This window comes from Rhinolophus sinicus, chromosome 16 (genome assembly GCF_057876585.1).
Source record: "Rhinolophus sinicus isolate RSI-liver-muscle chromosome 16, RSI-T2T, whole genome shotgun sequence".
In the NCBI taxonomy this organism is placed as follows: domain Eukaryota; kingdom Metazoa; phylum Chordata; class Mammalia; order Chiroptera; family Rhinolophidae; genus Rhinolophus; species Rhinolophus sinicus.
Window position 1 is genome coordinate 89453093 of NC_142516.1, and position 16992 is coordinate 89470084.

Consider the following 16992-nt stretch of genomic DNA (forward strand, 5'->3'; position numbering starts at 1 on the left):
CAGTAAAATTACCGACACATAACAGTGAGAAACAACAGCTTCACTATGTTCACCTCTGGGGAAGGGGGGTACTGGAGCCTACAACTGCACTGATAATGTCATATTTCTTAAGGTGACAGATGTGCATTAGTTTTCAAATGAACTAAAATGGTTATTTTTATGGGTCTACAATACTTGACTTCAAAATTACAGTGAAACAAAGTATTTGAAAGCAAATATTTATTATTTTTCAAACAACTCCTAACAGTTCAACATGCAAGGGAAAAAAGGGGGCCAGCATTATTGCAGAACAAGTCGAGAAAAATCAGCCTGAAAGGGTCTTACATACAACAGAAAACGTGCTTCAGGCCTTCTAGATGCGAAACTGTACACACTGAAAAACAAAAAGTGTTATTTTAAATTTTTGTTTAATATTAATATTCAAATCTAGTTAGTGAAGCCTGTTACTTGATGTGAGTGGATAAAGACAGTGAGCTGGTTACCAAGTCCCCGAGTAATAGGACACCGACCCTGCAGCTGGCTCTGCGCGCCTCCGGCCCTGGCGCCGCCCTCTGCTCTCCTACCCCCCACGGCCACCTGTACTACCTATGGCCGTGAGCCAGGCCAAGCCTTCTCACACACAGGGACCGTCTGATACGGGCATTCAGTAGGTGACAAGGGCCTATGAAGAAGAAATCTAGGAGAGATGCTTGTTGAGTCTTGTCATTCCTTTGACAAGGAAAAGTCCAAAGGTGCTTTTTATGGGCAATTTAGCATTAATCTGTGCTATATTAGTCACGTGCCTTATACTGACTTGAAAGGTGACCCAAGAAGTCATACTTACATCACTCGTCTCGGTCTGCGAACCCCATTTCTATTAACGACATATGAACTGGATACTGTTCATCTTCGTATAATGTCACTATTTGTTCTGGTGCTTGAGCCTAAAATTAAGATACAGTTGTCAAGAAAACACAGTAACGTCTGGGCTGCCTTTTCCCTCCTGCCTCTGGCATTCTCCAAGTTTATAATTTCATACTCTGTACTTTCAAAAGGCATGTGAGGATTTCCTGCTAAATCCCCTTCTTTCCATCCTTCTACTTTATTTAAAATGTAACTCCTCCAGAGTTTTCCTAGATTGAGCCAGCTGAGTGTTCACACTACTATCGCTGTTAAAATTTATTTACATGCTATACACATAAAGGATACTTTATGCGGAAACTGACCAAATTTTGCATGTTCTTCACAAAAGTGAAAAAAACGTGTATCTCTACGAACACTTCTTGCCCCATCTATTTTCACGGGCTTCCTGAGAAACCTTGCACAAGCCATTTAAACCACTCTGCACACATAGGAGTATACTGCTCAGTACAGATTTTCAATACACACTTCTTAGTAACAGCATTTTTTTGTCACAGCCAAATCCATCCATTGGGAATCCCAAAATCTTGGCTTCCCCAAGTCAGGGCAGGTTGGGTGGAAACAGTGGGGAAGACTCAGGTAAACTGAAAAGTCAGTTTCTGTGTAAAGGGGTTGTTGCTACATCTCCAGCTGACTGGCGATCAGAAGGGAGATCCAGGATTCCTATATTTTATAACATTGACCAGAAGTCAGATATACAGACTGGGCAAAATTTTCCAGTTTTAAAACACTGCAGTCTATAGAACGTCGGTGCAGCCAGATTCTGCCTGTGGGCTCCCCTTTCTGACATGCCAGCCTCTAAAGAAGAAGGCGTATTTACAGTAAACTTCTGAAGTTTTGTATTTTGATGCAGGTTCTACTGTAATAAAGTCAAAATGAGTAGTTACGATACCATTGTAATTCAAGCTTTCTTACAGCTCTGACCAGAACTCCATCTGGTCTCCCCTATTGCCCTTCGAGGATGCCTGCCCCACTTCCTCACTCCTTCACTGGAAGTACTGAGTGCCTACTAAGGAGCAGCTCCAACACCACATCCTGACCTGTCCAGAAGGAAAGGGTCACTCACTCCTGCTTCTTCCCCCGCCCCTCCCCCAGGTTACCTATCCCTCTCTTACAGACTGACTTCATTCTACCTCTGTAATGAGTGGTTTACGTTTCCCTCATTGACTTATAAGTTCTTTGATTAAAGGACACTCATTTTGATCACTCTGATCTCAGTCATGACATCAGTGATTTTTCATCACTGTTAAATATACTCATAAACTAAGACATTTGAACAAGCCTTACAATTACCCCTGCATGCTCACAGCTTTGTGTGCTGCAGTGAGCACCCTGACAGACTCACCATGGTGGAAGCGTAGAGCTGCTTCCCCTGCAGACAGTCGATCAGCGCCCACAGAGCTTCCATGCTCCACTCGGGGCAGTACGGTATCCTCGTCTTCCCGCAGTCTCGTAAGGGGGGTTTGAACCCCGCCAACAGAACCTTTATGGCTCGGGATGGATACTGCATAAGGTGAAGAGGAATTTGACGCAGTCTGTCAAAAAGAAATTCTTAAAATGTTCAGAATGCCACGATTAAAATTCTCTAATAGTGAAAACTATATAACATGGGAAAAGTCTATGACATTGGATTTGGCAAATGATTTCTTAGATATGACACCAAAAAGTACAAGCAACAAGAGAAAAAAAATTGGGACTACATCAAATTAAAAACTGCAAAGGACACAACAGTGATGAAAAGTCAATCTATAGAATGAAAGTATACATTAAAAAATAGACATTTCTCCAAAGAAGATGAAGTGGCCAACAGGTACATGAAAAGATTCTCAGCATCACTGCTCAGCAGGGAAACGCAAAGCAAAGGCACAATGAGGTACCGCCTCACACCGCCCATTAGGATGGCCACTGTCATACAGAAAATAAGTGGTGATGAGCATATAGAGCGAAACTGGAACCCCTGGACCCTTGGTGGAAATCTAAAATGGTACAGCTGCTATGAAAAAGTGGTGGTTCTTCCAAATACTAAAAACAGAATGAGCACATGATCAAGCAATTCCACCTCTACGTATATACCCAAAGGAACTGAAAGGTACCTGTACCCCAAGATCACAGCAGCATAACCCACAATCGCCAAAAGGTGGAAACAACCCAAGTGTCCATCGATGGATGAACAGATACACAAAATGTGGTCTATCCAGACAATGGAATACCACTCAGCCTTAAAAAGGAAGGGAATTCTGACACATGCTACAACATGGATGAACCTTGAGAACGTTACGCTAACTGAAATAAGCCAGTCACAAAAAGCAAATACTTATTGGATACCTCTAATAGTCAAATTCAGAGAGATAAAAGTAGAACGGTGATTGCCAGAAGGTGGATGAGAAAGGAATGGGCATTTTGTTTAATGGCTATAGTTTCAGTTTTGCAAAATGAAAACATTTTTGGAGATTAGTTGCACAGCAATGTGAGTATGGTTAACACAACTATACATGTTAAGATGGTAAATTTTATGATGTGTATTTTACCACCATTAAAAAAAAATATTACAAACAACAACAAAAAAGGAAAAAGTGTTGGCAAGGATATGGAGAAATTGGAACCCTTGTGCACTGCTGGTGGGAATGTAGAATGGTGTAACTGCTACGGAAGTTTGGCAGGTCCCCAAAAAGTTAAACAGAATTACTCAGTGCCAGCAATTCCACTCCTAAGTATATCCCCCAAACAAGTGAAAGCAGGGACTCAAACAACTACTTGTGCCCCCATGTTCAGTGCAGCACGGTTCACAACAACCACAGATGAAAGACAACACCCCAAGGGCCCATCAACCGATGAATAAACAAAATGGGGTGTATACATACGATGGCATATTAGCATAAAAATAATGGAATTCGGATACATGCAACAAGTGGGTGAACCCAGAAAACATTATTCTAAGTAAAATAAGCCAGATGTGAAAGGACAAATATTGTATAATAGTACTTATATGAGATAGAATAAGAGCTGGGGGAAAGGGAATGGAAGATTATAGTTTAATGGGTACAGAGTTTCTATTTGGGATTTATGAAAAAGTCCTGGAAATGGAGAGTGGTGATGGGTGCACACTATTGTGAACGCACTTAATACCAATTAACTGTATACATAAAAAAGACTAAAATGGTGTTATATTTATGTATATTTTACCCAATAAAAAAAACTTAGATTGAAAAACTCCCAATATATGAACAGCTTCAAAATATTTTCTTTTAAAGGAAGAGGCAAAATCTTCCCAATAATTATTAAAACAAAAGAAATCTACGATTCCTAATTCAAGTAAGTTGATATATTTTTTTTCACCTATTTATTGTCAGCTTTTCAGTCGATCCGTAATCAACAAACTGTACAAGGACAGCTAAAGGACTGAATTCTTTAATGGAGACAATCTTTGCTCTGTACCATAAGCCATCATCATATTCTGCAAGGCAAGGCATTTCTAGAAAGACAGAAAAAGGGAAAAGTCACACTGCCTTTTAATTTTAAATAATGAAGTACAAAGCAAATGCACTCACCACATCCCCACTGCTCAGAAGTAGACACTCAGCAGGTGGCCACATTGGCCGTGCTCCCCTCTGGACTTTGCAAACCTGGGAAAGGCATCCCCACGCCTACTGTCCCCCATGCAGCCGCTGCCCAGGACTTAGATCATCCCACAGCCCCATTTCTGTCCTTCCAAGTCTCTTCACTGAGGCCATCATCTTCTACAAAGGATAACAACACTTTCTGCTATTCCTGCTTTCAAGTTTGTCCTCCTCCAACCCATTCAATGTGATTGAAATCAATCACATTGCTCTCTTGCTGAAAACCCTTCAATGGCATCTTAAGCACCCGCAATATCAAATCCTCGGAAGTGCCACTTCCAGGATTTGCAAAATCTACTCCGAACCAGCTCCGGCCACATATCCTCCATGTGTCACCCAAACACAATTCAGCACGTCGCTGTCCCCATATCTGGTATGTTCCTGTGCCCTTCATTTTATGATCAGTTCCAGCCTTTAAGTCCGGGCTCCTAGCCATGCTTGCTGTGACCTGATGGCATCACGCACACTTGAATGGGAGCTGTTATTCTCACCCTGGACTTGGGTTACACGTCCCTTCTTTGCTACCACACTGGCTATTCCGTATTCCCACCATGGTAATAGAATAAGCATTTGCTCAGTAAAAAGTCTGCTCGTGAATGCTAGGCTTGAGTAAAATCGTGGGGAAATGAGTATAATACTACGTGTTTCCTTTCCCTTCGTACACTTTTAGATTTCAGTAACTTCTCTAATTCCACCCCTCCCTTTATCATATTCTCTTCTACAAAATTTCCATAAAGAAAAATAGCTGTGGGCAAGTGTCATTTAAATACTACATGACTCTAATGCAGAGATTTTTATTTCAAATGGTTTTTATTGGAGTTGTAAATAACTTGAGTATATAGAGGTGATCCGGAGAGCAAGAATCTCATCTATAGAACAGCCTGTACAGCAAACGACTGACCGAACCACTGCTGCCAGTCCCTTCCGACTTTACCATTACAGCCTCAGAACCATGGCTGGAGTTTCACCTCAAAATGCAACTTTAGAAACCGACCTAGTTGTCATATTATTTTAAACCCACCAAGCAACTCCTTCCATGTAAATTCCTTATTCAAATGTTCATCTTTAATGGGCACTTGCCTATGAATTGACTGGTTCATATGTACACTTAAAGAAACTTTTATTGAAGAATAAAGTACCTACAGAAAAATACACAAATAGTATGTCCAATGAGTTAACACATTACACAGACTGTGTGACTTCCCCTGAGACAAGAACACAATGAGGAAAGAACTGTTTCTTCCAGATGGTAAGTCTAGAGTTTACAAAAGGAAAAAATCCTAACGAGTTTATTCTTTCACTCATTCAACAAATATTTACGAGCACCTGCTTACGCAGTGCCCTAATTGCTGCTGACACAGCAGTACAGGTCCCCGGCCAACCAAGGAGAGGAGACGGGTGGCCGGCTGCACTACTTCACGTAGGGTAGGGTTGGGGAAGACCTGCAACGGGTTAGCTGTGCGGAGACCTGAAGTGCACTCCAGCCTGGGGAAGGGAGCCGCCATGGCTGTCAGCCAAACATGGGTCACGACTGATGAAAAGCTCACTGAGTAAAATCAGGTCCATTAGGCTGTTTTCCTCTGCTTTAGCACATCCTCTGTTATGTACAAAACACCCCAAATATACACATCTGTCTATATCACATACACCAACCACTCTTGGCATTTGGGAATTGTCGACACCAGTAACAAGATGTACTTTGCTCACAGGAGAATCACATGTATTTAATAAAGACGGTTAAGAATAAATCATAAAAAAAAGAGCAGGATTTGACTTAGCCTGACACCATCGGAATTCCCCTGCCTGCTGTCTAAAATTATCAGGTTAGGTGGCTTGTAATTAAAGTTATTGTCATTTAGGTCTGAATAACAACTCTCACAATTTGAGCCAGTGGCAAAACCTCAAGGTGAGAAAAATCATATTAGGCAATTTCCAATGAGCCCGGACTTCTGGAAAGGTGAAGTGCCCCGAGGCAGTCACTTCCCTTCTGTTAGTTCCCAGAGAAAAGGGAAGGGCCTGCCAGGGTCTCAGGGACTCCGAGACCAAGCACCTACACCAGAGGTAACCCAATCGCATCAGCCCATCCAAACCGAATCGCAGGTACCTGTTCTAAAGTCCGTCAGGGGTGGGAAGGTCTTCACATTCGTACTGAACCTCCGCAGGGCTTCGTTGAGGCTCTCGGACTCAGACTCCCAGCTGACTCCACTGTCATCTGTGTCACTATGCTGGTTACACAGGTTACTATTTTCTACAGAATCGAGGCAAATATACACCTACGTGGGGGGAAGGGAAGGAGAAAACTTTCAAATTCTGTAATTTTTAGTATCAACTGATACAGAACAATCGTTGCAGTACACAGCCTCCAACAATGGCCCCAACGAGCCCTTGTAGCGCTCCTCTCCCACGTCACACCAGAGTTGATCTTTGTGGCCAAAAAGACACAACAAAGTGAGGCTCGTGCCTGCAGCGGTGGTGGTGCTCTGCCACTGACTACTCTCTCAGGGGCCCATGGAGAGGCCCACAGGACAAGGGACAGCCTCCCAGGCAGCACCGAGTCAGTCTTTCCGGAAGCGGACCCTGCAGTGCCCCCTCCCCACCCGAACATCTTGATTGTGACCTTAGGAGGGACCCTGAGCCAGTACTTAATAAGCAGCTCCTGGATTCCTGACCCTCAGTGGCTAAATTGGGGGTAACTTGTTAGGCACACAAAAATCATTGTAAAGACCCAAAACAGTGGTACAACTACTATGCCCTCTGATGAAATTACAGAGCAGATTCTGCCCTTTCCTGTGAAAGAATGGTTTACTGTATAAAATGGCTGAAGGAACTCTTGGGCTACTTAATTTCTCATGTCTTTATTTCTTGTTAGCCAAGGACTTTTTCTTTAGCGTACTTCATTATTTATTGAGTGCCTGCTATATATCAGGCAGCATTCTAGGTTCTGAGGACATATTGGTTACCAAAACAGACAAAAATCCCTGTCTTCATGGAGTGACATTTTAGTGGGGAAAAGCACACAAACATCCTAAGAAAGTGGCAGTGTGTGTAAGGTGATCAGTGGCGTGGAAAAATACAGAGCAGGGTCAAGAGCATCCAGCGTGCACTTAGGACAGGGGAATGACGTGTTGAAAATGTCATAGGCGGAACTAGGTCCAGTTTAAAAATCTAAATATTTGATATAAACATAACTAAAGCAACAAATTGCTGGGAAAACTAGCAAGTGCTTAAGAAATACTTGCCTTATAGTATAAACAAATATCTGAACAGGGGATTGTAGGGCAGACAAACCAGAGGTCACTAATTTTCAATTACTTAAAATCAGTAAGATGGAAATATGAAGTCAGTCCTAGGGTTTAGGACCAAGATTGCTTGTTATGTTTCTAACCAATCATGTAAATCACACACCTCATTAGGTGACACCACGTGCTTAACTTGAACAGCATAGAGTTCTTCTGGGGGAGGCAGAGATGAAGACAAATATGGTGGCAAAATGGGGGTCTCTGTTTCAGACAAAAGCAATTCCTAAAACACCACAAATAGATTCAAATTTCAGAATGGTTATTGCAGAAATCGAGTTACATTATACAAATTCATTACAGTGCAATTTACTCTCAATTAGCAGAAAGCAAGCTTTCTTGGACACTGAACACCGCTGGGTAGTTTTACTGCAGGACCAAAATGTGATGAGTAAACAAAAGATCTTTAGAATTCTTGTCACCCCAATTAAAAATAAAAAAGACTGTGTGTAAAAAAGCCCCACATGAATGTTTATTTATGTGTACATATTTACACATTTTACACAAAGTTCTGGAAAAAATGGTCAACAAATAGTTAACGTAATGCCACTGCCTAGTGGGACTGGGCGTTTGGACTTTTTTCCTTTTCACATTTCTGTAGTATTTAGTTTTAGAATAAGTACATATTTTATAATAAAACCTAAAATGATACATGAAATCCCAAAAGATTTAAGTTAAAATAATCAAAAAACGATGCTCTCTCCTAAGCTCTATAAAAGCATAAGGATTGATCAAAAGTTACATGATTCTCAGAAGGATCATGGCAGTTAGCAGTTATTAAAAGCACATATATACAAGTGTCGGTGGTATTCTTTTTGAAAGTTTTAAAAAATTCTTGAATATAGTAATTAGCATAAGAAGTGAAATCATCACATTCAAATTATAGATTAATTTATTACTACTTAACATCTAAAAACTGGTGACAAAACAAAACAACTGAACCACTCAGTAGAATTCAGAAAAACTGACTGCCCCACTGCTGAATTTGTAATTTGTTACAAAGAACCAGACAACAAGCACGTGATATTATTATAATCATAGGAAATACTACTTATAAATGATAAAATGTTTACTTATTAAAATTATTTCTCTACCAAAAAGCACAAGTGACAAAAGGGAAAACAGATAAATTGGACTATTACAACTCAATGAAAATGCAACCTAGCTAAAAATGGACAGAGCATTTTTTCATTCTTTTTTTTATTTTTATTTTCTATGTTTTCCAGTTTTACTGAAATATTTGATAGATAACACTGCATTAGTCCCAGGTAATTTGATATATATACATACTGTGAAATAATCACTATAATAAGTTTAATTAATATCAATTGCTTCACATTTAGAAAAACTGTTTTTCTTCTGATGAAACATTTAAGATTTATTCCCTTAGCAACTTTCAAATATACAATACAGAATTGTTAACTATAGTTACCATATTGTACATTACATCTCCAAGACTTGATTATCTTACAACTTTAAGTTTGCACCTTTGATCACCTTCCCCAATTTCCCCCACCTCCAACCTCCCCACTTCTGGCCACCACCAATCTGTTCTCTCTCTATGAGTTCAGTTTCTTTAGTTTCCACGTGTGAGATTGTACAGTATTTGTCTTTTTCTGTCTGACAGCATGCCTTCAAGGTACAACCATATTGTCGTCACAAATAGTAGGATTTCCTTTTTTATGGCTGAATGATATTGCAGTGTGTGAGTGTGTGAGTGTGAGTGTGTGTGTGTGTGTGTGTGTGTGTGTGTACAATTTCTTTATCCATTCAGCTGTTGATGGACACTTAGGTTGTCTCCATATCTTGCCTGTTGCAAACAAAGCTGCAATGAACATGGGGATGCAGGTATCTTTTCAATACAGTGCTTTTTTCCTTTGGATATATGTCCAGAAGGATCACATTACAGGATCACATGGTAGTTGTATCTTTAATTTTCTGAGGAACCCCCACACTGTTCTCCATACTGGCTGCACCAATTTGCAGTCCCACCAACAGCGCACAAGGGTTCCCTTTTCTCCACATCCTTGCCAACACTTACCTCTTGCCTTTTTGATGACAGCCATTCTGACACGTCAGAAGATATTTCATGGTGGTTTTGATTTGCATTTCCCTGATGATTACTGATGTTGAGCACCTTTTCACGTACCTATTGGCCATCTGTATGTTCTTATTTTAAAAAATGTCTATGCAGTTCCTCTACCCATTTTTGTTATTGAGTTTTTTTGCTATTAAATTATATGAGTTCTTTATGTATTTTGGATATTAGCTCCTTATCAGATATATGATTTGCGAATATTTTCTCCCATTCAGTAGGCTGCCTTTCATTTTGTTGATGGTTTCCTTTGCTGTGCAGAAGCTTTTTAGGTTGATGTAGTCCCACTTGTTTATTTGTTTTTGTTGCCTTTGCTTTTGGTGTCAAACCCTAAGTAGAGGATTTGAACAGCGATTTCGCCAAAGAAAATATACAAACTGCCAAAGAACACATGAAAAGACTCTCACTATTGATACATCCCCCCCCCCCAGGAAAAGGACGAGAAAAAATAAATATATGGGATTACATCATACGAAGAAGTTTTTTCATAGCAAAGGAAACCATCAATAAAACAAAAAGGCCACCTACTGAATGGGAGAAGATATTTGCCAAATGATACATTTGATTAAGGGGTTAATATCCAAAATTTATTAAAAAACTCAACTCAACACCAAAAAAACAAACAACCCAATTAAAAAATGGGCAGAGGATATAAAGAGACACTTTTCCAAAGAGGACACACAGATGGCCAACAGACATGAAAAATGCTCAACCTAAATAATCATTAGAGAAATGCAAATAAAAACCACAATGAGATACCACCTCACTCTGGTCAGAATGGCTATTATCAATTAATCAACAAACAAGTGCTGGTGAGGATGTGGAGAAAAGGGAATCCTGGTGCACTGTTGGTGGGATTGCAGATTGGTGCAGCCACCATGGAAAGCAGTATGGAGGTTTCTCAAAAACTGGAAATGGAACTATCTTATGACCCAGCAATTCCACTTACCTTATTTTCCCCAAAATAAGACCAGGTCTTATATTAATTTCTGCTCTAAAAGATGCATTAGGGTTTATTTTCAGGGGATGTTTAATTTTTTTCATGTACAACAACCTACATTTATTCAAATAGTCATGCCATCTTCTTCTGGAATATCATCCTCTCTCTCCAAACCCCGAATTCCAGCTTGAATTTCTTGCGACTCCATTTCCTGTAGAACCATTGGCCCCAATCTCTCATGTCCAGCGATAGAGCTCTCCTTAAATGAGCACTTCTTGTCCATGTAGCCTGCTCGTAGCGCACTGGCAACACAGCTGTCAGTGATTTTATCCCATGAAGTCTTCACCCAAGTCACCACCTCTTGCAGGCTAGGCTTCACAAAGTTTCCACACTGATTTCTCTCCATTCTATTTTCAATGTAGTCACTGATTTCCATGCTCAAATGTCCTTGAATAACTTGTTTATTGCCGTATCAAGAGTCTGGAGACAGGCAGTCATTCCTGCAGGAATCATTATTTGATCTGCTCTTCTCTCTGCAAGGAAGTTCTTCATGTCTTTAGCGCGGTGAGTGCTGGCTGAATCCCAGACTAGCAGACCTCTTTGACCACCTCGCAAAACAAGTGGTAGCATTAAATGGATCCATTTCCTTTTAACTGCTTAAGGCTTTTTCAGTTTCAAAAACGTAAATGCCTGAAACGAGTTCAACCTTATCTTTCTTGCCCTTAGTGATGATTAGAGGTGGAGCTTTCTTTCCATCCAGAGGAAATGCCAAAATACAGGCAACACGTGCACTTTCGTAACCAGTGGAGGGAATGTAGATTGACAAGGCACCCCTCTGATCAACTGTCATTTGAGATCCTTGGCCCATAAACACTGCAGTTTCATCCATAGCAGTCATGTTGGAGAGTTGGTATTTAGAAAAGTCGATGCCACCAACAAAGGACTTGAATGCAAGTGCACGTTTAATAACTTCAGTATCTTCCAGCTTGGACAGTGTTGTTCATCTTCTTAGAGATAGTTCATATCGCTGAAGGAAGCCATCCAGCCAGTGTTGTGATGCTTTGAATTCTTCCGGGGGTATTTCTAACTGTGGGGCCATTGCAAGGGCAAATGCTTGAATACCAGCCCGGCGCACAACCAAAGCCTTTGCTCTCCTGTCAGCAATCCATTCACAGATGATGTCTTCCAGCTCAGGAAATAATGGTTGCCGACCTCTTCCACATTTGTGCTTCATAGCATTTCCCACGTCCACCTGTTGACTGAGGTTATTGTACCCTGCTCGCCATTTTCCGACCACTCGGAGATCCAACTTCTTCTCTTTGCAGAAAGCTGTAAGATTCTTGCTCTGGGAGTCCTCCACGATTCTTTTCTTGTACTCGATGGAATAGCTCCTTCTTTTTGCATTCATCTTGTCTGCAGGTCAAAATATTCCCTTTAAAACTACCATTAAATCAAGTGTTAACTGAAGACTTACGAGACAGGAGTGGCAGCAAAAATGATGCCAGTTAAGAATGATGGTCCACACAAAAGCGACGAAAAATTGCAGGCACCAAAATTCAGAAAATGTTTCTTTATTTCACAAGAGTGCATTAACTATGTCCATTACAACACACAACGTATTGAATTATGAAGATTTCTATTAGACACAACCACATCCGATCGTTATCAAGTGCACACATTATTCGTGTGTTGTGTCTGTACTCCAGTTGGTTATTCTGCAATACGTCTCGAGTTCATCTGTTTACACAGGCGTTTACCTCTCACCCAAAGGCACCCGCTTGGCTATTTACAAATACTTAATTATAATTTATATTATCACTTATTTTAAGTATTAATGTCAATAATATTATTTATTTCTATTTAACTATGTATTAATATTATTTTACAATTCAATACATCCATCGTGTGTTGCAACGGACGTACTAAATGCATCCATCTGGCTGACAATCTTAACTGGGGTTGATTTGGGGAGTAGGGCTTATATTACCAGCATCCTGAAAAATCATGCCAGGGCTAATTATCCAGTTAGGTCTTAATTTCGGGGAAATACAGTAGGTATCTTTATGGCAGTGCTATTCACAAAAGCTGAGACGTGGAAATAACCAAAATGCCCATCGGTAGGTGACTGGATAAAGAAATTGTGGTACATTTATACAATGGAGTATTACTCGCCCATAAATAAGAATGAAATCTTACCATTTGCAACTATATGGATGGATCTAGAGAATATTATGCTAAGCGAAATAAGTCAGACGGAGAAAGATACATACCATAGGATCTCACTTATGTGTGGAATCTAAAGAAAAGAATAAATGAACATACTAATCAGAAACAGCCTCAGAGATACAGAGAAAAACTGAGGGTTGCTAAATGGGAGGGTAGTGGGGATGAGGGAGAAGGTGAGGGGATTGGAAAGCACAAACTGGTAACTACAAGATGGCCACGGGGATATGAAAGACAGCTTGGGGAATATAATCAATAATGTTGTAAAGATTTTGTAGCATGTCAGATGTAGGGTGTCTTACTAGGAAGACCACTTCATGGATGGTGTAGATGCCTGACCACTGCACTGTACACCTGAGGCTAAAGCTGAATAACAATGAATGTCAACTATAATTTAATATATATATGGTCACAGGATGTGGAGTACAGCATAGGGAAAGTCAATGGAATTGTAATAGATATATGTGATGTCAGAGGGGTAGCAGATTGGGGGAAAGGGGGTTATCACTTTGTGAGGGGTGTAAATGTCTAACTATTAGATTGTTTTGTAATAGTCACTGAAACTAAAAAGACACTCACGATCATCAGTCACCAGGTAAATGCGAATCAAAACTACAATGAGATACCACACTTTACACCTAACCTAGGATGGCTAGGAAAAAAGTCAGGTAACAAGTGTTGGTATGGATATGGAAAAAATGGAATCCTTATACAATGCTAGTACAGAAGTAAAATGGCGAGGCCCCTTTGAAAAACAGTCTTCCTTACTATGGTAACAGAGTCAACATATGACTCAGTAATTCTACTCCTATGTCCATACCCAGCAGAAGTGAAAACAGATGTCTACTAAAAAAAGTGAACATGAACGTTCACAGTAGCTTTACTCACAACCGCAAAAAGGTAGAAATAACCCAAGTGTCCATCAACAGCTGAACAGACAAACAAAATGTGGTCTATTCATACACTGAAATATCAATAGAAAGGACACATACTACATTGTGAATGAACATTCAAAACATTATGCTGAGTAAAAGAGGCCATTTACAAAAGGTGGTGTATTGTATGAGTCCACTTACATGAAATGTCCTGAACGGACAAGTCCACAGACATAGGAGGTTAGTGGTCTCTAGGAAACTGGGGCAGGGAGAAGTGGAAGTGAGTGCTGTTGGTAGGAGGTTTCTTGTGGGCTGATGCAATGTGGAATTAGTCATGATGATTGCACAACAGTGTGAATATACTGACAAACACTGAATTGTATTCTTTAAAAGTTAAATTTTATGGTATGTAAATTATATCTCAATAAAGCTGTTATAAAAGAAAACGCTTCCTTCAGGATTTTGTATCAGATCTTTTGCACTGATGAAGTGTCCAAAAGTTTCCAAAATACTTGAATTGAAACTTACCTCAAACCTTATTTCCCACCTTTCCTCCTCATACTTGTTACTGTATTCTGTTGGTTTCTGAAATACAGTATTCTCAATGAACAAAACCATTGTTAACTATATTGATATTGTCTTAAGGTACTTTCATACTTCATCTCCACAAAAACTGGGTGTGTATCCTTATTGGCATTCACTTAGTTATTTCAGGTTAACTATGGGAAAATCTAATGTCCGGAGTAATCTTAATATCTTAATACTGCGACAGTAAAAATCCTAAAAATTATGTTAAACATACGTCAATTGTAATTAGTTTAATAGAAGAGAGTGGGAGCTCTCACCTCCCCTTTTAAATGTTAACACTGAGAAGCACAACTGGAAGAGAGACTAGTAATCTTTATAAAACCTGTTTAATAGACAGAACACCTTTTACACAAGCACACGGGTACAAATGCATGCACACACACCCGTCTCCTTAAAAGAAAAAGCTGGCAGTGAGGATGACATGTACAAAGTAATATGAGTTTCTATCTGAGATAAGAAAGTAGCTTTCTATATTAAACTGAACACCCAATGTTTGGTTTTGGACTATCACTAAAATGAATATTCAAAAACATAACAAGTGAACTGTAAGTAATGCAAATATCTCGCCATATAAAATGTTATTATTTACGATGCATACCCTCTTTCTAGAACGTACTTATGGCAGCTTGCAATGTAAAACCATATATATAAAAGGGTAATTATCTTTTTTTAAATATTAAAACCAGAAGCATCAGGCAACTGGACTGGGCTATTTATTGAAGTTAAGCTTAAAAACTGGCGTTGAGTTTCTTGTAAGAAGGCAAAATAAGGGAAACGTTGTAATATCAAATAAAAGCAAAACACATTTTATCTGGGGAGAGAGTCCTTTTCTGGCAGTGAATTCTGTTAAGATTTTATTCCTTACATCTCTATATTCAAACAACACTGGATAACAAGGGCTTCTCATTAGGTCTGAAGGTACAGAAACAACTGAATCTTAATGCAATTAAAGTCTTTTTAGAACACATATAAGTATTGCTTTTCAATACAGAATTTACAATTTCTTTAGACTCTTAACATATCAGACATGTAGAAGCATACTGAAGACTTGAGATGTAAGACAAAATAGGACATTTTAAGCAGCATTTTTCTGTAATTTAGATTTTTATAGAAAAAGAGTTCACTTACTTCTTTCAATATCTCCTCAGAATGTTCAAAAGTACAGTATTTATGGTGTGCCATAAAATAGGAAAGTGACATTCCATCAAAATAGAGATGAACAGATAATTTCCCCCATGGATTTTCAGGTAATTTCTATTTAAGTTCAATAAAGGAGATTATTAGTATAAAAATAAAGTCTGTTTGAAGATTAAAATTTTGTAGTCCGCAAAAATGAAAACAGATTTTCTGAAAATAATAGTATTACCAGTTTCATCAATGACTCTTTCATAATATTTTCTTCCTGATATTTTGGCAGGTTATGAGGCACTAATACTGTTACTTTGGTTTATGTAAAATATATTTACATGTCAATAAGATAGAGTCTTATACTTATTTACTTATTAGAAAATAACTTGCTGCACATAATTTACTATACCTCACCTTTAGATGATACTAATAATGTATCTATTTAGAAGTAGAAAGAACAGGTATGTTTAGGGGTAAAACAATGAAGTTTAGTTGAAATGTCAAAAATGGCAGGAATCAGAAGAGATTAATGATGACGGCCCAGAAGGAGTCAGGACACGGTTTGGCCCTAGTCTCTGCCCATGATTCGGTACTGGGCGTACACACTGGCCAGCTGGTCGTTTCTCATCAGCTTCTCTTGTATCCCCTTCGCCCAAACTCTGGTCTCTACTGAGTTATTGTAACTGTGTTCCAGCAGACCTCCCTGTTTCTACCTTTTTCTACTATCCAGTTTTTGTCAGTGCAGAGTGAAAATACTAGAACAGAAGGTCAGATCATGTCACTCTTTTGCTCACATGCTCAAATGGCCCCCCAGGACAGCTGACAGCAGCAGCTCTCACAGGTCCCCTCCCAGGTCCAACTCTGTCTTGCTCCTGGCTGTTCCTTGACTGCTCCGGGCACGCTCCTGCCTCAGCCTTCTGCACTGCTCTCTTGGTATCTGCATGGTTTGTCCTGTGATCATTTTAAAGTCTTGACCTAACTCACCTTTGCAGTGATGTCTTCTCTGACATTGCATTTAAAATGTTACCTCCTCGCCTGCCCCACCTCTCCCTATCATTCTTCCTACTTTATTTTTCTGCCTAGCACTTACCACTATCTAATATACCTTATATTTTATGTTGTTAATTTTGTTTCCCACCACTAAAATGGAAGCTCCACAATGGCAGGAATTTTTGAGTATTCAGTTCACTGCTGTACCTCCAGGCCTAGGGCAGCCCAGCAGGTACGAACACTTGCTCAGTATCTGTTATCAGTACATGAGGTCACACGAGCAGATCTGGGGAAGGTCCGGCTCAGCAGTAAGGGCTGCAAGCCACACAGGTTCTTATTT

The 16992-nt window shown here is 39.7% G+C and overlaps 1 protein-coding gene across 1 annotated transcript in view; it reads right to left on the reverse strand.

Annotated features, from left to right (window-relative positions):
• Positions 1–237: 237 nt before the first annotated feature.
• Positions 238–16992, reverse strand: part of RNF17 (ring finger protein 17) — a 91507-nt gene continuing 74752 nt past the window's right edge. The window contains exons 30-37 of the mRNA XM_088793001.1: positions 15663–15788; positions 14475–14531; positions 7923–8039; positions 6622–6790; positions 4237–4372; positions 2246–2435; positions 824–923; positions 238–373 (exon numbers count right to left, since the gene is read on the reverse strand). Of these exons, the coding sequence (XP_088649127.1) occupies positions 825–923; positions 2246–2435; positions 4237–4372; positions 6622–6790; positions 7923–8039; positions 14475–14531; positions 15663–15788 (894 nt within the window). The 3' untranslated portion in view covers positions 238–373; position 824. The remainder of the gene's footprint in view (positions 374–823; positions 924–2245; positions 2436–4236; positions 4373–6621; positions 6791–7922; positions 8040–14474; positions 14532–15662; positions 15789–16992) is intronic.